Here is a 24,209-nt window from a genome sequence, read left to right as displayed (position 1 = left end):
CGGTTGCGTCCCTTGTTGCATCTGTGTCCTCTTCCTTGCAAAGTCAGCCTCTGTCATGTCCACATCAGCTTCGGATGTATAATCTGCCTTCTCCTTGCTTCCCCCATCTTGATTAGAAAAAGCCCTGTTTCCCCTAGCTCATCGGCCTCCTCTTCGGCCTCCCCTCCGACCATGGCCCCCTCCGGGACCCTGTCTAGTGCGCATGGCCCAGGAAGCTCTGAGGTCTTTGAAAACTAAGGTTGTTGGAGGGTGAATCCCGCTGCCATGTTCTTTGAAGAGGTGACCCAGCTTACCACAGACGCACACAAATCGGGAAGCTTCTCATATCTAACCCGATATATTTGACGCTTTCCGTCCCTTATCATAGAGACTGCATTCTTCAAGGGTTTGTTGACATCGATCCGGACCCAAACCCGATGGAAATTCCCCACAAAGTCATGCGATTGGGGTTCTGCATATAAAACTTCTCCAACCATTTGAGCTAGAGATGGCACCAGATGAGCATAGAGCGGCGGGCACATCATGTATCTGCACCCAAATCTCGATAGTATCAAGTCGAACTATCGACGGTTTAGCCAATCCATCATATGGTTTCAGTATAACGACGTCTCCCCGGAAGTGCCATGGACCATCACGTGTTACTCTCTCCCAATCTCCCAGACATGAAAATTGGGTTGTATACAGATTACCCTCAAGCGGTTTGAACTGCACCTCCTGTGCAAGATCCCATGCCGCTCTCATATTCCTAAAAAACCAATATTGGCTGTATGATTTGGGCGAGTGCACCCTGACCAGCGCCATCCATCGCGTCGCCTCCGGCGGCGCCTCCTTCTCGTCGAACACCACATCGTCAAGATCCTCCTCTCGAAGACCTAACTCCTCATCAATGCTGTCATGTCATCCGTCTCAGGCGGCGCCGCTGACCGCGACCCCGAAGCTCCTTCAAACGCCATGGCAAAACTCGAAACCCTAACCCAATGAGAAACCACCGAGCCCTTGTAGATAGCCTAAGAGCCCTCCTCCCCAGTCCCGCCTGGACCAGGGGCGTCCCGGCACCCCCGCTCGACGAGAGGAGGCCCGAAGACACGGCGGAGGTAGGGAAGATTACGATCTCAACGATGGCGATCAGGATCCCCTCAAGAGGATGAAACCCTAACTAGAGGGGATGGCCGGCTTATTAGTAAATACAAAACGGAGCCGGTTTTAAACCAAAAAAAATGACGTCGGAAGGTCAGATGGCACGCGGTTATCGGGCCGGCTCAATTCGTGAGGACTTGCAGCGGGCCCACTGCAAAGCCTGTCTCTCCTCTCGCTCTCGTCGCCTTGCTTCTGCCGACGTCGACAGCAAACAGCCACCGCCGTCACTGTCGCCGCGGCGGCTGATGCCGCGCGCCCCAAGCCGAGGAACGGCGGGCGCGGCCGCCACCTCCGCCGCTGCCGCGGAAGGGCCGGGAAGAGCAGGGCCGCGGGTGCTAATGTCGCGGCGGGCGAGGGCTCCAAGGAGAGCCCCGGCCCCGACCCTGCCCCCAGGCGAGTTCCGGCTCCGCCGCTCCATAATCTGCTCGGACCGCGCCTAACGCCTGTGTTTCCCGTAGATGGGGGCGGAGTACGTGCCGGAGAAGCCCGGCCTCGACGCCGGCGACCCCCCCTCCTTGGCGCCTCCGCTGCCGTCTTCGAGAAATTCGGCTTCAAGGAGCCCCCTCCGCCGCACCTCCCGCGGGGTTTCCGGGTCCTCCTCTCCTCCCGCCGAGGTATCCCAGTCTTCCTCCTCCTTTCTGTAGGGTTTATAGGGGGGTTTCGGTGGTTTGTTTGTGACGCGAGGGTCTGGTGCCTGGGAACAGCAAACATATTTTCTGGTTGAACCGGAATCGGGACCTGAAGGACCAACATTTTGTTGCTGGTAGGGCGAGGAGAAGGATAATGAAGGCGCACCCCAAATGCCACGAAGAAGGGGTCAGATGCCACTGATAATGAAGCTGCAGAAGAAGCAGTTGCAGAGGATGAAGATTGCAGAGCTGAAGCAGATGTGCGACAAGCCTGATGCTGTTGAGGTGCAATGCCTATAACTGTCCCATGCTGTTGCGACGTCTATGTGGACATCTATCTATGGTATCTTTGCATGAATGCGCTCTTCATCTCACATGTGCTTTGTTGTTTGTTTCCCTTGCTAGGTCTGGGATGGTAATGCCCCTGATCCGAAGTTGCTCGTATATCTGTAAGTCAGAACACCATCCCTGTTCTGAGACACTGCTGCCAGAAACGAAAGTTCCTGCAGGTTTGTGAGTTTTGAAACAACTATAAGTATGATAACCATGTTTGTGAAACTAGTTGCTCGGTAAGTCGGTATGCAGAAGATGGTTGCATTGCAAGTCAGCCAGGGAGTGGGTTTGGGAGCATGTGCACTGGGGAGGCTTGTTTGCCCAGTTTTATCCTACCATAAATTCGTAGTGTCCCTAAAATTTGGTCACTTGGCCTAATTCCTATATTTAGCATGCTCACAATATTTTGGTTGTGCCAAGGCTTTTGTTGGTGCATAGTAGGAAAACTCTCAACACATTGTCACGCCTGCTGCTTGTGCCCTTTTGCTGACATGGCTAGGGATAGTTGGCTATACCAATTAGTTATTTATTTGAGGTCCCCTTTTGCTGACATGGCGAGATAGTTGGCTGTACCAAGTAGTTATTTATTTGAGTAACAGGCTTCAAACATTAATTCTTCTGAAATGTCAATCCAGTTTGTGATCCGTTTGAATAGCTATTTCCCTTGTGATTTAATCAGTAAACTAAGACCTACATTGACTATGTTTTGGTGTAAAGTACTATATGACACGTGGAACCCATGTGCAGCAACAATTAGAGAAGTTGTCATCGTCTGCAATCCTATCATCTCAACTTTACTGGCAATTTGGAGACGTCTTGAACTCTTGATTATGCTTTACCAAATTTGTGGCTTGGCTATTTGTGGCAACAAACCAAACATGCCCATAATGTCCAACATGTTTCATCCTTCTTATATGGATGTGCAATTCTTGCAGGGACTGCTGTAACATCCGAGGAAGCTGGAAATGGTGTTGCACTGCTTGAATGTTTTCTGTAGTGTATATAGGATAGTTATTTTTTGGCAGGGGTATATAGGATAGTTGAATCTACTGTGTATTTAGGTGATGCCTCTTCTGCTGTACAAATTTGAGTCCAACTAGAGTCCATGGCTTTTGATATTCCATCATTCTGTGCATTAGAATCAGATCGCAGTTCTTGAACTGTTATATTTTTCTTGAAGAGTAAAAATTTCTAAACTCAAGATAGCATCTAGCACCGCCATATTTTAACCTATTGCTCTGTTCATTTTCTTGGATTCATGCATTATGTCGTTGTTTCAGGGAAGAGGGGTTTGAAGAACAACCGTTCCAGCTTCCTGACTTCATTGCTGCAACTGAAATTGAAAAAATAAGGCAGGTAAGTCACGTTCTTGGAGTTGAGGAACATACATAGACTGTTTATGTTGGTTTCTGTGAAGCTACTATTTGGGTTTATTGTCTCACTGGCTGGTAAATCCAGTGTTGTATCAGTGGGCTAATGTCAGTGTCTGTTCTATCATGGGAAATGTTGCATGTTGGTGCAGTCCTTTGGCAAGCTGATAAATTTTAGAAACTATATTGTCTTTCTTTTTGTTTAAATTATCTGCCTCAAAGACCCGAAGTATCAAATACTCCTGCTAAGTATTCTTCTGTTTCTCAGGTGTGACAATTTTAGTATTGCTAGGCCCATCACTCAGAGTTATTGTGGTGGGTATCAAAATTCACGATACACAAGGCCTGAGAGCAACAAGGAATTATTGTTCCCAAGGGCACTGCAATCATGGGTACATCCACAATCCATGTTACCTGCTTCCATCATATCTGCTATGCTCTCATCAAATACACGAGGAGGTAATCACTAGAATTGAATGATTCTTCTTGTATTTAAAAAATAACAATCCCTGTAATTCCTGCGGATGTAATACGTTTCCCCCTTCTGGCATGTAGAAAATGAGTTCCTTCTCAAAAAGGTATCAGGACTGGGAAGACTCATTTCAGAATCTTTATTTCATGCTCCGCAAGAATCTGTTGAACATCTTTTTTGGTATCTTCTTACTCCTCAGACCTCAACGACTCATTCATATTCATAATACCTTGATAAGTCATGACAGCTGATGTGAAGTATGATTTAACTATGTTAAATAGTGAACACTTTTATCGAGTGGAAGATGTATTTCCAGCATGCAGTATACAATATGAATTTCTTCCTGCCTTACACTTTGTTATTCAAACATGAATGAGAACTTTGAGCATATAATTCCACATTTTGCTCAAGGTCACCTTCATTTGCTGTTCGATTTTATAATCTACACGTGGCATAAGGTCACTACTGCGAAAACATGTAAGCTCTCCATTCTGTTTCTGTCTGTACTTTGGTTTAATTTTCACACTAAAATGAACCCCTTATATGCCTGCAAGTTACTATGGCATATTTCTGTCATTGACCAATCATTATTTTCACTATTTCTTGCTTGCAATTTGTGTGTCACTTTAATCAAGTAGATCAACTTGTTGGTTACCAAGGCTACTCTTCGAGTCTTGTTTTAATTTTCTGAGAACGTATGGCTTTGTAGTTCTACATGGGAATAAAACATTATATTTTGTGATGTAATAATTGCTTCTGATTTCCCATTTTGCTGAAAGTAACATTGTTTTAGTAGTTTAAGTGATTTTTCTACCCTTATGTGGTAGCCTAACAGGAATGAGATATGATATTGGTATGTTGATCTCTAAGTCATCCATCTGCTTAAAATAATTCAAGCTTTTCTTTTGAGCTTCTTACTAGCTCAAAGTCATTTTTACTATTAGGGTTATGATTGTGTGACTATGTGACTGGATTGTCACAGGGCGTTCGCTTTTTTATGCCTCTTTGCAATGCTGAAGTAGAGCAGGCTGCTGACGAATTTCCAAAAATCCAAACACTCAATCTGGGCCAGGTCCTATTTGCTTATCAACCTTTCCCCTTATTTGCTAGTCAGGCTGCAGTTACTGACAGTTTGTCTTTTATTTTTCTTGAACTTTCTGACACTTCACATAGATGCTTTATCTGAGGTGGACAACACTACACAGTCACTCCTTTCATTTACTTGCAATAAGAGTATTCATGGCTTATATTATGTCTTGTTGAACTACAAGTAGGGTGCTTAGTCTCTAGTTATTATTCTGTTCCTTTTGACCTGCCAGAATTTTATGTTGTATAATCTAATTTTGTGATTTTCCAGGTTCTTTCTGAATTCATTATCTGCCACATACATCCATGAGTCTACATATGGTTCTGATGCTAAGTTCTACTTGCAGATTCTACAGCTGAAGCTTAAGATAATGAAACCAGGTATGCTGTCCCAGGAGCTTAAGAAAGCTCTTTGTATGCCTGATGGTGCCCTGCCCCCATGGCTTACCAGGATGCAGGTATGTATTAACTAACCTATGTTCGTCTGGTTTTCTTATTGGCAATGCTTTCATCATTAGCCAGTTGGCCCCGCTTCATTTTTGCCAGTTCGTTGGTCCTCCACCCTCTTATCCTTATCTGAAGATCTTAGGTTTAAATGCCCCAATCTCTCCTGGAGACAGTTTTGATGACGGACCCGATGAGGTACCTTATACCTAAACCAAACCTGCTATTGTTTCTTTGTACCATATCCCAGTATATGAACATGTTTTTTGAATTCCTGCAGCAAGTTAAACCTTGTCAATAAAGTTAGTTGTAGTGTATTGTGGTTTTCGTGACCAGCACTAACATTGGCTTTCTGCGGTTATCTAGGAAGAACCTCTTGATCGCAGCAAACACTGGGTAGATTCGGACGACGAAGAGGATGAAGAGAAATAAGAGGGGGAGGAACTTATTATTCATGGGGAAATAGAAGAAGGCATTCGGTCTGTTGACACCATCTCAAGGTAATTCTCTATACTTCTGTTCTTTTGTTGCCAGATACTAGTTTTTTTTATTTCTATTAAATAGTGCAGTCGACACTTAGTTTCTAATTTTCGTTGTTGCTGTAACAGTACTGCAGTTGCTGTGGAAACACCTGACGTTATCGACCTTTGAAGCTGCAGAGGAAGGAGCCAGTTAACCAGGAGACCATTATACCAGGTAAGTAAACTGCTCTCTGTGTACGAGAAAGTAAAGTAGTGCTAATCATCAATCTCGTGATGGTTACAAATCCTTCTGTTATAGCACCGCTTGGCTTAGCTAGTCGCTGCTGTTAATCATCAACATGTTGTTTCTTCCCTCTGAAGGTTCTTAAACAGAAAGAAGAAACTGTTTGTGGTAGAACCCAGGGTCCTACCGGATTTGCTCCTCAGGTTGTAGAGGAAGACAGGGTTGACAGGGGCGAGGGCGCGGTGGCCGGCGCGGTGGCGCCGTCGCGATCGGGAAGGAGGAGGGTGGCGAGAGCGAGAGAGGTGCGGCTAGGGTTTAGGGTCCGGCTCCTCTGAGAGCCGGGCAATAGATTATTCTTATTGCTTAATCTCAAAAATAGTCTTACAACTAGTATATATAACCACGATGCTAAAAATAAGATAACTTGTGGGCCAAGCCCTTAACTAAACCTGCCCGGTGGGCCTCCTACGGGCATAAGTCTGCCCGGTCATAACATCTCTCCCCGCCTGCGCAAACAGCTCGTCCTCGAGCTGAAAGTCGGGGTAGTGTTGGCGGAACTCGTCACGCTGCTCCCAAGTGGCTTCCTCCTCTGGAAGTCCAGCCCACTGAATCAGCACGTACCACACCCCGCGACGGAGCTGGGCCTGCAACACCTTCTCCGGTCCCGGAAGGATGCGTCAGTTGAAGGTCGGAGGAAGCACGGGAGGGGCCGCAGGTGGCTCCCCACAGAAAGGCTTTAGCAGCCCCAAATGGAAGACGTCGTGGATGCGGGCACTGGCAGGAAGCTGAAGGCGGTAAGCCACCTTCCTGATGCGCTCCAAGACAGTAAAGGGCCCGGCGTAACGAGGGCCCAGCTTGCTATTCGCGCGTGGGTCCAGTGACTGCGTAGAGCGGTGAAGAAGACGCAGCCACACCAAATCTCCCACCGCGAACTCCGCCTCGCGATGGTGGTCGTCGTAGTAGTGCTTGGCCAGCTGTTGTGCCTGAAGGAGGCATTGCCGGACTTCGGCCAACATCTCGTCACGGCGCCGCATAAGCTCACCGCCCACCTCCACCCGAGCCGTCGCCGGATCAACCGGAAGGATGGGCGGGAGCGGCAGGCCATAGACCACCTCAAAAGGAGTGGCGCGCAGGGCGGAGTGGTAGGAGGTGTTGTAGCAGTACTCCGCCCATGAGAGCCAGTCCACCCAAGCGCGAGGACGATCACCTGTGACACAACGCAAATACATGGCAATCACCTTGTTCACAACCTCGGACTGGCCGTCTGTCTGAGGATGGAAGGCCGTGCTCAGGCGGAGTTTCACGCCCGCCAACCGGAAGAGATCGCGGCAGACATGTCCGGTGAACACCGGGTCCCGATCGCTAACGATCAAAGAGGGAAACCCGTGGAGGCGAACGATACCGCCAAAGAAGGCGCGGGCCACTGAGGCAGCAGTGTAGGGATGACCGAGCGCAATGAAGTGAGCATACTTGGAGAAGTGGTCGACCACTGTGAGAATGACCGATTTGCCGCCCACCTTAGGGAGGCCCTCGATGAAGTCCATGGAGATATCTGCCCAGACCTGAGATGGCACCTCCAAAGGCTAGAGCAGACCAGCTGGCCGTAGTGTCTCCGTCGTGTTGCGCTGGCACGTCACACAAGACCGGACCCAGTCATGGACCAGGGCCCGATCACCAGGGATGTAGAAGTCGGCGCGGAGACAATGGAGAGTTTTCTGCACACCCTCATGGCCCGCCGAGTGGGCCAGCAGCAGCACCTGGTGACGGAGATCGTCATGCGCCGGCACGAAGACTCGGCGCCCATGGAGAAGCAGCCTGACGGCGAAGCGCCAAGGCTCCTCCAACTCGCCCGCAGCCAGCTGCTGCTAAAGAAGAAGAGCATCGGGCGCGGCCGTCGTCGCCCGGGAATGTCGGTGAAGAGGTCGAAGGTCGGCCCTGAGCGGATGCAGAGCGCCGTCCCCTCGAAGTCGCCGACGGTGGTGTCATGGTCAGCGTCGCGGCGAGACAAGGCGTCGGCCACGGTGTTAAGACGACCCGGGCGATACTTGACGGAGAAGTCGAAGCCGAAGAGCTTGCTGATCCACTGGTGCTGCGGCACGGTCGAGAGCCTCTGGTCCAGCAAGAACTTGAGGCTGTAGTGGTCCGTGCGAATCCGGAAAGATCGACCCCATAGATAGGGCTGCCAATGACGCACTGCCTGCACCAAGCCAATGAGCTCCCGCTCATACGCCGCGAGCTTAAGATGGCGCGTAGCGAAGGGCCGACTGAAGAACGCGAGAGGGCCATCGCCCTGATGAAGCACGACGCCGAACCCCGCACCGGAGCCGTCATAGTCCACCACGAATGGGCGGTCAAAATCCGGCATCTTTAGAACGGGGCCCGTCGTGAGGGCCCCCTTGAGGGCCTCGAATGCCGCCGTCGCCTCATCGTCCCATGCGAAGGTGTCGCAGCGTAGCAAACGCGTGAGTGGAGACGCGATGAGGCCGAATTCCCGGATAAATTTCCGGTAGTATGCGGCGAGGCCCAGGAAACCGCGAAAAGCCCGCGGTGAGTGCGGCGTCGGCCAGGCTGCGACGGCCGCCACCTTGTCGGCATCCATAGCAACCCCGTCGGCCGAGATGACGTGGCCGAGGTAGGCGACTGAAGGCGTCCCGAATGAGCACTTCGAGCGCTTAAGATGAAGATTGTGCGCCCGAAGCTCGTTGAAGACGATAGCGACGTGCTGGAGGTGCTCTGCCCATGAGGCACTGTAGATAAGAATGTCATAAAAAACGAGCACAAACCGACGCAAGTAGGGTCGAAGGACGTCGTTCATCAGAGATTGGAAGGTCGCCGGGGCGTTGGAGAGGCCAAAGGGCATCACCAAGAACTCAGTGGTCGTGATGAGTCTGAAACGCCGTCTTGGCGATATCATCTGGGTGCATGCGCACCTGGTGGTACCCCGACCGGAGATCGAGCTTGGTGAAGAAGCGAGCCCCATGTAGCTCATCTAGGAGCTCATCGACCACCGGAATAGGAAACTTGTCCTTAAGTGTGAGAGCATTAAGGGCGCGGTAGTCGATGCTGAAGCGCTAAGCGACGCATGGTAGCCTCGGGCAGGAAGTTATGTGTGGAGCCTGTATCCACAAGGGCCACCAGGCGCTCGCCGTGGATCATCACCGGCAAAAGCATGGTCCGCTCCTGGCTACAGTGGCAGCCGCCGCGAGGTTGGTATCAGCTAGCTTCTGTCGATCATGTCTTCACCGCCGCCCAACCTGTCTCTTCCGCTGCCAGGATCCTCCGTCGCGCCCGCCCGCGCCGTCCTCACCCCGGAGGAGGTGTCCGAGGCACTGGGGGACCTAACCCAGGCGGTCCAGGAGATCCGCCTGTTCTTGGCCGGGTCCTACGGCCCGCACCCCGCTGCGCCGCCCATCGCCGCCACCGTGCCGCCGTGGCTGCCGCTGCACCAAGCGGCCTGCGCCACGCTCGCCGGGCCGCTGCAGCTGCCATCCACTGCCCCGCCCTGGCTGCAGTGGCAACCGCCGCTCCTGGCAGCCTCCGCCGCGCCCGGCGCTCCGCCGCAGCAGCCGTTGCCGCTGCCCCAGGGCGTTCCCGCCGGGCCGCTGTAGTTGCCATCCACCGCCACCATCGCCCCGCCCTAGCTATAGTGGCAGCCGCCGCCCCGGGCGGCCTCCGCCGCGCCCGGCACTCCGCTACAGCAGCCACCGCCGGTCAGCTCCGGCCCCGCATCGACCGCGCCGGCGGGAGTCCCGATCCACCAGATCAAGTTCCCGCCGTCGCCATTACCGGTTCCCCAAGGCGTCCCCATCCAGCAGATCAAGTTCCCGCCGTCGCCATTACCGGTTCCCCAAGGCGTCCCCATCCAGCAGATCAAGTTCCCGCCGTCGCTGTCACCGCTTCCGGCTTGGATCACTACCCGCCACGTGTCGGCGGCTGTGAGGCTGCAGGCTGCTGCGCGCGGCCTCCTAGCGCGTCGGCGTGTGCGGGAGATGCGTGGTCTCTTCCGGGTCGATGCTGAAGCGCTAAGCGACGCATGGTAGCCTCGGGCGGGAAGTTATGTGTGGAGCCTGTATCCACAAGGGCCACCAGGCGCTCGCCGTGGATCATCACCGGCAAAAGCATGGTCCGCTCGTCGCGGATGCCAGCGAGCGCATGGAGAGAGACCACCTACGGGCCGCACCCGGCTGTGCCGCCCATCGCCGCCACCGCGCCGCCGTATGGAGGCCGCTTGGTGCAGCGGCAGCCACGGCGGCGATGGGCGGCGCAGCCGGGTGCGGCCCATAGGACCCGACCAAGAACAGGCGGATCTCCTGGACCGCCTGGGTTAGGTCCTGCAGCGCCCCGGACACCTCCTCCGGGGTGAGGACGGCGCGGGCGGGCGCGACGGAGGATCCCGGCGGCGGAAGAGACAGGTTGGGCGGCGGTGAACGGGTTTGTTATGGTGCTGCTAGAAGGAGGGCGCGAGAGTGCCGGCCGGGGGGCCTTTTTGCCCACAGCCGGGCAAGAGGGAAGGGATTTCCTTCTTAATTCTTGCTTGATTAGATTGATACATCTCCTCTCTTTATATAGAGAGGTTTACTTGACTCCCAAGCAAGGCTTACTTGACCCCTAAGCAAGCGACCCTTATCTCTAATTAACCCTAAGACTAACGGGCTATACTGCCAGCCCAGGCCATTAGGCCCATTACGTACTCTAACACTACACCACACCTGGACATGCAGCTTGTCCTCGAGCTGCAGCCTAACCAACTTATAACCATGACTCAACGCAACACAAACCTAACACCTAAAAACAAGCCTTTTACATCTCAGCTTGTTTTATTACTCTCAACCTGAAATGGACTGGGACGATTTATTTTGGACCCCTTAACAAAAAGTGGACACCATCCGCACGTCGGACGTGCACGTGTACAGCCACCTGGATCCCATGGACACCATCTGGACAAAAGGAGTGCATGTGTATGGCCACCTGGAAGTGGTCGCAAGAGCGACCAGCAGAGACGCCCTCGCGTCGGCCGGCGGAATGCAGTGGTGCTACGCGGTGTGCTCCTGTTGGTGACACCCTGCCTTCTCCCCGCTGGACGGCTGTTGGTCTGCACCCCACAGAGAAGAGTGGAGGGCTTGCGATGGAGAATGACGAGGAGGGGTGCGGCCCCCCAACCGCCGATGTCGCAGACTTTGAGGTCGTTGCCCGCGGGGAAAACAACATGCCCAAGATCCCCGATGCAGCGGACGAAATCGAGGTCCTTTGCGCAGTGAAGCGCAACTGGGAGGAGCGGCAACTACAGACCACGCATCTCCCGCACGCGCCGACGCGCTAGGAGGCCGCGCGCAGCAGCCTGCAGCCTCACCGCCGCCGACACGTGGCGGGTAGTGATCCAAGCCGGAAGCGGCGACGGCGACGGCGGGAACTTGATCTGCTGGATGGGGACGCCCTAGGGAAGCGGTAATGGCGACGGCAGGAACTTGATCTGGTGGATCGGGACTCCCGCCGGCGCGGTCGATGCGGGGCTGGAGCTGACCGGCGGTGGCTGCTGCAGCGGAGTGCGGGGCGTAGCGGAGGCCGTTCACCGCGCCGGTCCTCCTCGTTCGCAAGTCGGACGACACGTGGCGCTTCTGCATCGACTACCGCGCCCTTAATGCTCTCACACTTAAGGACAAGTTTCCTATTCCGGTGGTCGATGAGCTCCTGGATGAGCTACATGGGGTGCGCTTCTTCACCAAGCTCGATCTCCGGTCGGGGTACCACCAGGTGCGCATGCACCCAGATGATATCGCCAAGACGGCGTTTCGGACTCATCACGGCCACTTCGAGTTCTTGGTGATGCCCTTTGGCCTCTCCAACGCCCCGACGACCTTCCAGGCTCTGATGAACGACATCCTCGGGCCTTACTTGCGCCGGTTTGTGCTTGTTTTTTTATGACATTCTTATCTACAGCGCCTCATGGGCAGAGCACCTCCAGCACGTCGCTATCGTCTTCAACGAGCTTCGGGCGCACCATCTTCATCTTAAGCGCTCGAAGTGCTCGTTCGGGATGCCTTCAGTCGCCTACCTCGGCCAAGTCATCTCGGCCGACGCGGTTGCTATGGATGCCGACAAGGTGGCGGCCGTCGCAGCCTGGCCGACGCCGCACTCACCGCGGGCTCTTCGCGGTTTCCTGGGCCTCGCCGGATATTACCGGAAATTTATCCAGGAATTCGGCCTCATCGCATCTCCACTCACGCGTTTGCTGCGCCGCGACGCCTTCGCATGGGATGACGAGGCGACGGCGGCATTCGAGGCCCTCAAGGGGCCCCTCGCGACGGGCCCCGTTCTTCAGATGCCGGATTTTGACCGCCCATTTGTGGTGGACTGTGACGCCTCCGGTGCGGGGTTCGGCGCCGTGCTTCATCAGGGCGATGGCCCTCTTGCGTTCTTCAGCCGGCCTTTCGCTCCGCGCCATCTTAAGCTCGCGACGTATGACCGGGAGCTCATTGGCTTGGTGCAGGCGGTGCGTCATTGGCGGCCCTATCTATGGGGTCAATCTTTCCGGATTCGCACGGACCACTACAGCCTCAAGTTCTTGCTGGACCAGAGGCTCTCGACCGTGCCGCAGCACCAGTGGATCAGCAAGCTCTTCGGCTTCGACTTCTCCGTCGAGTATCGTCCGGGTCATCTTAACACCGTGGCCGACGCCTTGTCTCGCCGTGACGCCGACCACGACACCACCGTCGGCGACTCCGAGGGGACGGCGCTCTGCATCCGCTTCGGGCCGACCTTCAGCCTCTTCACCAACATTCGCCGGGCGACGGCGGCCGCGCCCGACGCTCTTCTTCTTCAGCAACAGCGGCTGCGGGCGAGCTGGAGGAGCCTTGGCGCTTCGCCGACGGGCTGCTTCTCCATGGGCGCCGAGTCTTCGTGCCAGCGCATGACGATCTCCGTCAGCAGGTGCTGCTGCTAGCCCACTCGGCGGGCCATGAGGGTGTGCAGAAAACTCTCCATCGTCCTCCGCGCTGACTTCTACATCCCTGGTGATCGGGCCCTGGTCCGTGACTGGGTCCGGTCTTGTGTGACGTGCCAGCGCAACAAGACGGAGACACTACGGCTAGCTGGTCTGCTCCAGCCTTTGGAGGTGTCGTCTCAGGTCTGGGCAGATATCTCCATGGACTTCATCAAGGGCCTCCCTAAGGTGGGCGGCAAATCGGTCATTCTCACAGTGGTCGACCGCTTCTCCAAGTATGCTCACTTCATTGCGCTCGGTCATCCCTACACTGCTGCCTCAGTGGCCCGCGCCTTCTTTGATGGTATCGTTCGCCTCCACGGGTTTCCCTCTTCGATCGTTAGCGATCGGGACCCGGTGTTCACCGGACATGTCTGCCGTGATCTCTTCCGGTCGGCGGGCGTGAAACTCCGCCTGAGCACGGCCTTCCATCCTCAGACGGACGGCCAGTCCGATGTTGTCAACAAGGTGATTGCCATGTATTTGCGTTGTGTCACAGGTGATCGTCCTCGCGCTTGGGTGGACTGGCTCTCATGGGTGTACTGCTACAACACCTCCTACCACTCCGCCCTGCGTGCCACTCCTTTTGAGGTGGTCTATGGCCGGCCGCCCCCACCCATCCTTCCGGTTGATCCGGCGATGGCTCAGACGGAGGTGGCCAGTGAGCTTATGCGGCGCCGTGACGAGATGTTCGCCGAAGTCCGGCAACGCCTCCTTCAGGCACAGCAGTTGGCCAAGCACTACGACGACGACCACCATCATGAGGCGGAGTTCGCGGTGGGAGATTGGCTATGGCTGCGTCTTCTTCACCGCTCTACGCAGTCACTGGACCCGCGCGCGAAGCGCAAGCTAGGCCCTCGTTACGCCGGGTCCTTTACTGTCTTGGAGCGCATCGGTAAGGTGGCTTACCGCCTTCAGCTTCCTGCCGGTGCCCGCATCCACGACGTCTTCCATGTGGGGCTGCTAAAGCCTTTCCGTGGGGAGCCACCTGTGGCCCCTCCCGCGCTCCCTCCGACCTTCGACGGACGCATCCTTCCGGGACCGGAGAAGGTGTTGCAGGCCCAGCTCCGTCGCGGGGTGTGGTACGTGCTGATGTAGTGGGCTGGACTTCCGGAGGAGGAAGCCACTTGGGAGCAGTGTGACGAGTTCCGCCAACACTACCCCGACTTTCAGCTCGAGGACAAGCTGTTTGCACAGGCGGGGAGAGATGTTATGACCGGGCAGACTTATCCCTGTAGGAGGCCCACCAGGCAGGTTTAGTTAGGGGCTTGGCCCACAAGTTATCTTATTTTTAGCATCGTGGTTACATATACTAGCTGTAAGACTATTTTTGAGATTAAGCAATAAGAATAATCTATTGCCCGGCTCCCAGAGGAGCTGGACCCTAAACCCTAGCCACACCTCTCTCGCTCTCGCCGCCCTCCTCCTTCCCGATCGCGACGGTGCCAACGCGCCGGCCGCCGCGCCCTCGCCCCCGTCAACCCTGTCTTCCCCTACAACCTAAGGAGCAGGTCCGGTAGGACCCTGGGTTCTACCAATTTGGCATCCAGAGACTCAGGATCGATCATGTCTTCATCAACGCCAACGCCGCCGCTGCCAATCATCACCACCGCACAGATGACCACCGCTGGTTCCCCAATGCCGTCGGCCCCGGTCAACGTCACCACCGCCGGCTTCCCCACGCCGCCGGCCCCGGTCACCTCCGCCGCGCCGACAACCGCCGTTTTCACGCCGGAAAAAGTCACCAGCACCTTGCGGGATCTCGTGACGGCCGTCCAAGGCATCCACTCGTACCTGGCTGGCCCGCACGCACCTCCACCGGCTGCGCCGTTCGCCGCCTACGGCCACCCCGCGCTGCCATGGCCGTCCCAGGGCGCGCCGGTCCTTGGCGGGCCACCGCCTCTGCCGTTCCAGGCGGGGCACCCCAGCGGGCTGCTACCGCCGCCGCTGCACCTGCAGCCACCCCCAGCCGCGGCTTCCCTCTGGCCGCAGTGGCCACCTACTGCCACCGCGGCTACCGCCGCGCTCGCCAACTCTTCACAGCAGCCGCTGCAACTCCAGGCGCCACCTCCCAGCTTCGGACTGCCATCACCGGCTGGCCTGCCGATACACCAGGTCCGGTTCCCGCCCTCCCCGTCGCCACTACCAGCATGGGCGGCCGGGTCTTCGCCACCGCTGGTCTACACCACGGCTCCGGAACAGTTGACTCCGTCCCTGCAGTTCGGCGGGCCATCCGGCTCCGTGGGCCCCTACCCAGGGTACTCCGACCAGGTGCCGCCCGCCGAGCCAGTCCGACACGGAGCTCCGACCCAGACACCCGTCGCGGTTCGCCAAAATTGACTTCGCCACTTATGACGGCACAGAGGACCCTCTCAACTGGCTCAACCAGTGCGACCAGTTCTTTCGCGGGCAGCGCACCCTCGCCTCGGAGCGTACCTGACTCGCCTCCTACCACCTCTGCGGCGCGGCACAGACATGGTACTACGCCCTCGAGCAGGACGAGGGCAGCATGCCTCCTTGGGAGCGCTTCCGCGAGCTCTGCCTTCTCCGTTTTGGGCCACCGATCCGCGGAAGCCGCCTTCCCTTCACCTCCACGGTGCAGGACTTCGCCGACCGTTTCCAGGCCCTGGCGTGCCACGCATCGGGCGTGACGGCGCAACAGCGGGACGACCTCTTCGTCGGTGGACTTCCGGATCACATCCGCGTGGACGTGGAGCTTCAGGGACCCCAGGATCTCCAGACGGCCATGTATTACGCCCGCGCTTTCGAGTGTCGTGCCCAGACCATGCAGCAGGCAGCCCCGGCTCGAGGAGGCCGTCAGGCCGCCAGGCAGCCCCCTGCGCCGGGCCGACCACCCCCGACCGCTCTGGTGACTACCACCCCGGTCGCGCTGCCGCACTTTCGTCGTCTCTCTCCGGCGGAGCAGATGGAGCGTCGGCGCCAGGGGCTTTGCTATAACTGCGATGAGCCCTATGCGCCCGGCCACGTCTGCCCGCGCCTCTTCTACTTGGAGACGGCCGACTAATCGAGGAGGACGCCCCGGCTGACGGGCTCGACGCACTGCCGCGGTATCAGCTAGCTTCAGTTTGATCATGTATTCACCGCCGCCCAACCTGTCTCTTCCGCTGACGGGATCCTCCGTCACGCCCGCCCGCCCCGTCCTCACCCTGGAGGAGGTGTCCGGGGCGCTGCGGGACCTAACCCAGGCGGTCCAGGAGATCCGCCTGTTCTTGGCCGGGTCCTACGGGCCGCACCCGGCTGCGCCGCCCATCGTCGCCACCGCGCAGCCGTGGCTGCTGCTGCACCAAGCGGCTTGCGCCACGCTCGCCGGGCCGCTGCAGCTGCCATCCACCGCCCCGCCCTGGCTGCAGTGGCAGCCGCCGCTCCTGGCGGCCTCCGCCGCAGCAGCCGTTGCCGCTGCCCCAGGGCGTTCCCGCCGGGCCGCTGCAGCTGCCATCCACCGCCACCACCGCCCCGCCCTGGCTACAGTGGCAGCCGGTGCCCCGGGCGGCCTTCGCCCGCCCATGGGCGGGGAGCACCTTCGGGTCACGGTGGCCAACGGCGATCGTCTCCGGTGTCATGGGCTCGCACGGGACGTGCCTATCACCATCGGCGACGAACACTTCTCCATCACATGTGCGGGCATCGACTTGGGCTGTTTCGACTTCATCCTTGGCGTCGACTTTCTGCGGACCCTCGGTCCCATCCTCTGGGATTTCGACGCTCTGACGATGACCTTCTGGCGGCTGGGCCGCTGCATCCGGTGGACGGCGTTGGGGGCGCCTCACCGGCGACGCCGCAGCTTCAGCTGGCAGCGGCTACCTCCGAGGCCGAGCATCCACTATTGGATCACCTTCTGCAGTAGCACGGCGACCTCTTCACCGAGCCACAGGGCCTTCCGCCAGCCCGGTTTTATGATCACCGCATTCATCTCCTGCCGGGCTCGGCACCGGTCGTAGTTCGGCCTTACCGCTATCCGCAGCTGTAGAAGGACGAGTTGGAGCGGCAGTGCGCACTCATGCTCTGATACCAAATTGGTAGAACCCAGGGTCCTACCGGACCTGCTCCTCAGGTTGTAGGGGAAGACAGGGTTGACGGGGGCGAGGGCGCGGTGGTCGGCGCATTGGCGCCGTCGCGATCGGGAAGGAGGAGGGCGGCGAGAGCGAGAGAGGTGCGGCTAGGGTTTAGGGTCCGGCTCCTCTGGGAGCCGGGCAATAGATTATTCTTATTGCTTAATCTCAAAAATAGTCTTACAGCTAGTATATATAACCACGATGCTAAAAATAAGATAACTTGTGGGCCAAGCCCCTAACTAAACCTGCCCGGTGGGCCTCCTACGGGCATAAGTCTGCCCGGTCATAACAGTTTGCGTCAAGCCACCCATATGCTTCCCTAGCCAAACCTATCACGTGATTCTCCCTCGATCTCCATATAGTTTGTTAACCATAAAGTCACACGCCGCATGTGGTCGCTTTGCAGGTATGTGCTGGTGGTAGCTCAAGGTAAACCGTCGCCATCAGGCGGCAGTATTGTTGATGGACCCGGGGAACTGAGAAAGCCTCCAAGTGACAGGTAGCTTACCTATTAAAAAGTTGCCTTTTACACCATCTAATAATTGCTACATTTCCTTTGTAAACCTGCTATTGTTTCTTTCCAACCGTATAGGCACCCAACCCAGTATATGAAAATGTTTTTGGATTCCTGCATCATGACGAACCTTGAAAATTAAGTTAGTTGCATTGCAGTATGGTTTCTCTTGTGCAGAACTAACATTTTCTTTCTGCAATTATGTAAGGAGAGAAACTGGATAGAAAAGTGGAGGAGGAACTGGAAGATGGGAAAATAGGAAAAAGCATTCTAGAAGAGGAAGAGGTACTGGAAGATGGGGAAGTACAAGAAGGCACTCGGGAAGAGGAAAATGAGGAGGATGAACTGGAAGATGGGGAAATAGAAGAAGCTACTCGGGAAGACATAGAAGAGGAGGAGGAACTGGAAGATGGCGAAATAGAATAAGCTACTCAGCAAGAGCAAGAGGAGGAGCTGGAAGATGGGGAAATAGTATAAGGTATTTCGGCAAGAGGAGGGGGAGGTACTGGAAGATGGGGATATAGTGGAAGGCATTCGGCAAGAGGAAGAATAGGAGGAGGAGCTGGAAGATGGGGAAATAGCAGAAGGCACTCAGCAAGAGGAAGAGGAGGAGGAACTGGAAGATGGGGAAATAGTAGAAGGCATTTGCTCTGTTGACACCATCTTAAGGTAATTATCTATACTTGTTTTCTTCTGTTGTCAGTTACCATTTTATTTTCCAATTTAATAGTGCAGTAGACACTAGGTATTCACTTGTCCTTGTTGTTGTGACAGTACTCCAGCTGGTGTGGAAACACCTGATGTCATTGACCTTCGGATAGTGTCAGTGGCTAGACTTGTGAGACTGAAGATAGTGACAGTGGCCTTGAACAGGCTATCCGACTAGGAGGATGCAAAAAATAGTCGAAACATTAGAAGACTTGTTTTTCACCGTGCAATATTTCTGTAGAGGTGGGTTTGTTTCTTCTTGTGCACGCATAATCTTATTATGCTCTTAGTTCTAACTCTTGTTCTAAAACTTCACACATGGCAGGTATAGTTGATCAATCCCACTACATAATTTTCCTTCTTGAGTCTGAATCACCAGATGGCCATCAAATAGCTGTTGAAATGATATCAGGAGATGAGCACTCTCACATTGCTAATCTTCCCACTTCTGTGAGTAGTACTCCCTCCGTCTCAAAATAAGTGTCTCAACTTTGTACTAGAGTTAGTACAAAGTTGTACTAAGCTTGAGACACTTATTTTGGGACGGAGGGAGTACTATTTATGATCTAATTTAGTTCTCCTAGTGTAATACCTCTTGATCTGCCTCTTAGGCAGTGACAGACTGCTGATATGTTTAAATACTATATTGTTTCTTGTTTGTGGAGTGTGCATGCTAAACTAGTTGCTACCATGGATGAATTTAAATTTTTAGGAACCGTTGTTTTCTGATACTGAAAGAATATTTCAGCTCTATTTCTGAGTCTTGGATTATCTATGCAGATGAAACGGGATGACTACATGCTATGCAATTTTACGGTCGGTAATGGATTCTCTGATCTTAGAGAGGTAAGTTGAGGATTCCTTGTAATATTCGCAATTGCACCTTTATTAGAATCAGCCAAAAAAGCTTGCATCCACAAAGGGCGATAGTATCCAGTGTGGTTTCGTGGGTGTGCTTTTCATGCAGGTTACATGTGAAAAACAAACAATGCAGGGAAGTACTTGCGAGAGTGGATTTTTTTTTCACGGGTGCATTGGAGGAATTTAATTTAAATAGTTTAAAAATCAAATTTAAAAAAAAAGAATTCTTCATGATCATATGGATATATATTACACACATGTAAAGTTTGGTGATGAAATAAGTAAACATGTGAGCTATACAAAAATGACAAAATGGTGATTTCTAAATAGTGAATAATAGAAGCAATGTTCATCTTTACAAAATCACGATTTTGTCATTTTTACGTAACTCACATGGCTACTTATTTCATCATCAGAATTTGCACACGTGTAGTAGCACATCCATATAAACATGTTGTTTTTTTTCGGAATTTTTTGAAACTTTGAAATACCATTTTGGCGCTACTAAAAAATAGGGCTCACGTCTAGAGCTCGTCCAGCAAAGTGATTTTTCTTGTACTTGCACCATATAGTTCTTTTTTTGTCGCGTTTCGCTGGCGGATCTGTGTCAGCAGTCGAGTGGCTACATTTTTGCGAAGTAAGTACTACAAGAAAGGGATGCACATACACATTTTTTTAGGGGTGATGCACACGCACACACGGGATGTTTTTGCTTGCAACTTTCTGTCATTAGCAGGTTGCTTATATAAATGGTGATCCTCCCAACCACGCCGCATATATAAATGGTGATGAGCATTGGGCTTTAGCACATCATCCCTCTATATAAATGGTGATGAACATTGGGCCTTAGCACATGATCCCTCCATGGCAGGCCGCATGTACACATTTTTTTAGGGGTGATGAACAATGGGCCTTAGCCCATCATTCCTCCATCGCAGGCCGCAGTATATAAATGGCGATCCTCCCTTCCACGCCGCCCCCTCCCACCTAGGGTTCCACCAGAGAGGAAAGGGGATCGGGGGTCAGTTATGCGCCGCCGCCTCCTGCCGTGCGCCCATCTCCCCCCTCTCGCCGTCGGATGCCTCGAATGAGGATCCAGTGCTGCTTGCGAGTAGGCGACCAAATAAGCAGCTCCCCCTTTGGGAGCCGCAGTCCCCAATCGAAGCAGCGATCCGCAATCAAGCGGCTCCTCTCCGAGCCGCAGTCGGAAATCGAAGCGCCTCCCTTTTTTAGTGGCTAATCCGGAATCAAAGCAGTCCTTTCCGGATTACAATCAGAAACAGGCCCTCTTTCGAATTCAGTCTCCGAGTTTCCATTGGTGGCGGGAACCCAGCAGCTATATATATATTTGGCCGGGCCGCACTGCGTCGCCCGTCAATCTTTGGAGAAGACGCGCAGCAGCAACTCCCTAGACATCAGTTTTCAGACTGACCGGCGGCAACTCAGGCGATGGCGAGGACTAGTCGCCGGCGACAGGCTGCCAAATTGATGGGCAAACCATCGGTTAAGGCGGAATCCTCCCTCGACAAGCTGGTGAGTTGGTCCTCCTTTTTCTTACTGCATATAACTTTACCCGCAAAAAATATATATTTCTCACAACAATGAATAGTCAAAAGTAGCAACCATAATCGGAACTGGTGGACAAAACCTAACCTTCTTAGTGGGAACATATCAAAATTCCTTTTTTTTCTGTTGGAAACTATAAAATGTGTATAATCAAATTTGTGCCCTTATGTGGGAAAGTATAATAAATTGCCATCAGCAGATCTACGAGGGAGGCATGGGGGTGTCCTTAGCAACCAGGGGTCAGATTTTAGTCTTCCAGACAGCATCAAAATTTCATCTTTCGAGTCTTATCAGAATTTAGTTTTGGTACATGTTTTTCATCGATTCTGTGTTATCTTAGCCAAATCAAAGCTGCTTTTGTGACAGTAGACAAAGAGACTATCAGTATTGCGTATTTGTCTGTAATGTGATAACAACTCTGATTTGTTCAATGCCAAATGCAGAAAGGCAATGAAGATGGTAGGATCAGCAAGTTGCCCAACGACATACTGGTCAACATTCTTGACCGTCTTGATTTCCGTGACGTTACAAGAACCAGTGTCCTCTCCAGACGTTGGAGTCAGCTTCCTGCCAAGCTCTCACGGCTTAAAATAAGTGCTCGCGATTTCATGCCCTCAGAAACTAGCATATCTGATGATGAATTGGATGAAAAATTGGTTCGGATCAATGCAGCCAATGCAGCCGTGGTCAAAGCGACAAAGAGCATGCTGGCACACAGGGATCCTGGTGGATGCACCATCCGCCTCTTGAGCACGGCGTTCTACTTGAGAGATGATGCCCCCATATCCATTGGGCATACTGTTGGCAATGCCATGGCTACACACAAGGTTGAGAAAGCTGAATTCACAGTTTTGACAGAGAAGGAACACAAGGTCATTCCTGATGATGCTCTGAACTTTGGGGCACGGTTTGTGTCATTTTTTAATGAGTGCCTCAATGCATTTGCTGGTCTCACACGCCTTGACCTGGCGAATTTGAGATTCGTTAAGTCGGACTATGTCTCCAGCATCCTTGTCACTTGCAAGCAATTACATTATTTAGGTTTTCACAATTGCGACACATCGGATTGGATAACGCTCCAAGTTGAACACGCACAGCTCAGTGAGCTCAGTATTGTCGATTGCCGGTTTGACATGGTCGAACTCACCTGGGTTCCCAAACTCACCTGGCTGGCATTTTTGTTTTGGAGATCTTCACAAGAACTACCACTGTCACTGGGCTATGTCCCATTGCTCGGGGTTCTGAGACTTTCAAACCTTGCTCGTACTATGCACAAAATGGTCAAGCTGAGTACATTGCTTCATGAGACCTCTGTTCGAGACATGACGTTGGGGTTTAAATGCGAAAAGGTAAGTTGGGTTGATTGCTTTGTCCTGGCTTGCACTTGTTCTGTACTCATCCTATTGTGTTGCTTATTGTTGCAGATTTGGGTTCAACCAGAGTGTTTGACCAGAAGGCAGGCATATGTGTTTCAGCAACTAAGGATTCTCAATCTACTTAACATTCCTGAAGGGTATGATCTCACCTGGACAATGTTCTTCTTGGAAGCGGCGCCATCCCTGGAGGAGCTCTACATGACGGTTTGTTCTTAACCAAAGCCTGTTCTTTTTTTTTTTTGAGGGGCTTCTCTACTACCTGACTGTATGTTCTTACGTACGGGCTTTTGTTTGAGGGGTTGCTCTATTATCTCCATTGCATGATTGAACGTGCTTTCACTGTGCAAAATTAACCTGTTCCATTTGCTTGTGTCCTGTGGGTGGCATGTAGGTAATTGATCATCCATGTGAAATGATAATGGATGAGGAGAAAAGGAGGAAGGGCTATTATTGTGATAACAAGGGCGTCGAGTGGGAATCATCGTCATCAAATTTCAAGCACCAGCGTCTGACCAAGCTCACCATCTTCTGCTTTCAGTCTGAAAACTACATGATGAGTCATGTCAGGCGTGTCATGGAAGCAGCGGTGAATCTAGAGGATGTCTACTTGTATGATAGACTGACATGTAGCAGATGCCGAGACGTGGAGCCTCTAAAGCCAATAAGGTTCCCGGAGGCAAGTAGGCAGAGGTGTTGGGTGGAGAAGCAAATCAGGGGGGACATTGAGTCACTTGCCACAGTTCACTTCCTGGCGACTGATGTAATAAGGGACGATCATCTTGCAAGGATACCTCGAGGCTATTAGAGGCAGTTTGTTCAATACCAGTCGGTTGGACTGAGTACTCGGTTGGAGCAGAAAGTCATGCAAGTCTGCGTTTCCTTATTTGGTCTATTTGTGTAGCTGCAATGCCTCGTATAATTAAGATGAGTTGAAAGTGGCACTTGTATTGTTGGTGAATTAATTTTTTTTGATAATCAGTTAAATTTTAGACCTTAGTTTGTAGAGTCATATTGTATCTACCGATCTCTAATTGCTGATGAGTGCATCAGTTGATACTATTCTTTGGGCGAATAGTATCCTTGAGGGGAAGCGTGTTTATGATCAGGATGTGGATTTGTTCTCCAAAATCAGGGTTTGGGTTACCCATCACCCTTGTCCTCGACTATCATATTATGCAAAATAACACAACATCTCATAAGCTGCCGCAAAGTCTTTGATTTCCATATTATTGCAGCTCCACCCCATCGCGCTTAGAGCACTCCGAATACCCTCTCCATATCCTTCCTAGCTGCTTCTTGCATGGTTGCAAAGTGGCATTGTTTGTTTCCTTGGGGATCATATATGGTCTTTACGAACGCCGCTCATTGACGATAGATACCATCGGTAAGGTAGTATCCCATGTTGTAGTCGGAACCGTTGAGAGTGTAGTTGCATGGGGGATTCCCCATTAGAAAGTCTCTCGAACATGGGAGTTCGCTGAAGTACATTGATGCCGTTGTGAGAACCCGATATTTCAAAGAAAGCATGACAAATCCACAAGTCATGTGATGCCACTGCTTTCAATATGATGGTGGCCTCTTTGGTGTGACCTTGGTACATCTCGCGTAAACCTTTGAAGCGGTTCTTCCATTGCAAATGCGTGCAATCAATTGAATCGAGCATACCTGAAAAACCTCCTGCCTCTCCAATAGCCAACAATTTTTTTTGTATCCTGCACATTTAGTTCTCTCAGATACTCTACTCCAAACACCTGCACCACGGCGCGGGCAAACTTCACAGTGGTCTTTAGGCATGTCCTCTCCCCATCCGGACCATCTCACCAACGGGATCGGTGGCGGTAGCAAGTGCAAGCATCCTCATAGACACTGGCGGAACTACTCACCGGCAAAACCGTGTCGTGACCCGCGCAGGAAAATCACCAAAAAAAATATATACATATGCTCATTGTCCAGCCC

The 24,209-nt window shown here is 53.1% G+C and overlaps 1 protein-coding gene across 4 annotated transcripts; it reads left to right on the top strand.

Moving 5' to 3' along the window:
- Window positions 1-1,448: 1,448 nt before the first annotated feature.
- On the top strand, window positions 1,449-23,396 carry LOC123146270 (uncharacterized). Of its 4 annotated transcripts, none has more exons than XM_044565892.1 (18): window positions 1,449-1,751; window positions 1,905-2,051; window positions 2,172-2,275; window positions 3,380-3,455; window positions 3,738-3,928; window positions 4,025-4,121; window positions 4,924-5,013; window positions 5,375-5,485; window positions 5,574-5,669; window positions 5,838-5,971; window positions 6,080-6,167; window positions 17,635-17,727; window positions 17,951-18,411; window positions 18,517-18,693; window positions 19,231-20,844; window positions 21,321-22,226; window positions 22,302-22,457; window positions 22,645-23,396. In XM_044565892.1, exons 15-18 carry the CDS (start codon window positions 20,761-20,763, stop codon window positions 23,056-23,058), a joined length of 1,560 nt encoding a protein of 519 aa, XP_044421827.1. In that variant the 5' UTR covers window positions 1,449-1,751; window positions 1,905-2,051; window positions 2,172-2,275; window positions 3,380-3,455; window positions 3,738-3,928; window positions 4,025-4,121; window positions 4,924-5,013; window positions 5,375-5,485; window positions 5,574-5,669; window positions 5,838-5,971; window positions 6,080-6,167; window positions 17,635-17,727; window positions 17,951-18,411; window positions 18,517-18,693; window positions 19,231-20,760; the 3' UTR covers window positions 23,059-23,396. The 4 variants fall into 4 exon arrangements, with proteins under 4 accessions (XP_044421827.1, XP_044421826.1, XP_044421828.1 ...); XM_044565891.1 differs by adding an exon at window positions 18,776-18,900 and having other exon boundaries at window positions 4,025-5,013; XM_044565893.1 differs by having other exon boundaries at window positions 4,025-5,013; window positions 5,617-5,669.
- Window positions 23,397-24,209: the final 813 nt, after the last annotated feature.

Source organism: Triticum aestivum, chromosome 6D, assembly GCF_018294505.1.
Source record: "Triticum aestivum cultivar Chinese Spring chromosome 6D, IWGSC CS RefSeq v2.1, whole genome shotgun sequence".
Taxonomy (NCBI): Eukaryota; Viridiplantae; Streptophyta; class Magnoliopsida; order Poales; family Poaceae; genus Triticum; species Triticum aestivum.
Note: the sequence above shows the minus strand (reverse complement) of the source record. Positions and strands in the feature narration are given on the sequence as shown.

Excerpts from the sequence above, each read along its gene's own strand:
- LOC123146270 (XM_044565892.1), top strand. The coding sequence starts at position 20,761 with ATGGCGAGGACTAGTCGCCGGCGACAGGCTGCCAAATTGATGGGCAAA. Across the intron at positions 20,845-21,320 it reads AATCCTCCCTCGACAAGCTG|AAAGGCAATGAAGATGGTAG; the intron begins GTGAGTTGGTCC and ends TGCCAAATGCAG. Across the intron at positions 22,458-22,644 it reads TGGAGGAGCTCTACATGACG|GTAATTGATCATCCATGTGA; the intron begins GTTTGTTCTTAA and ends GGTGGCATGTAG.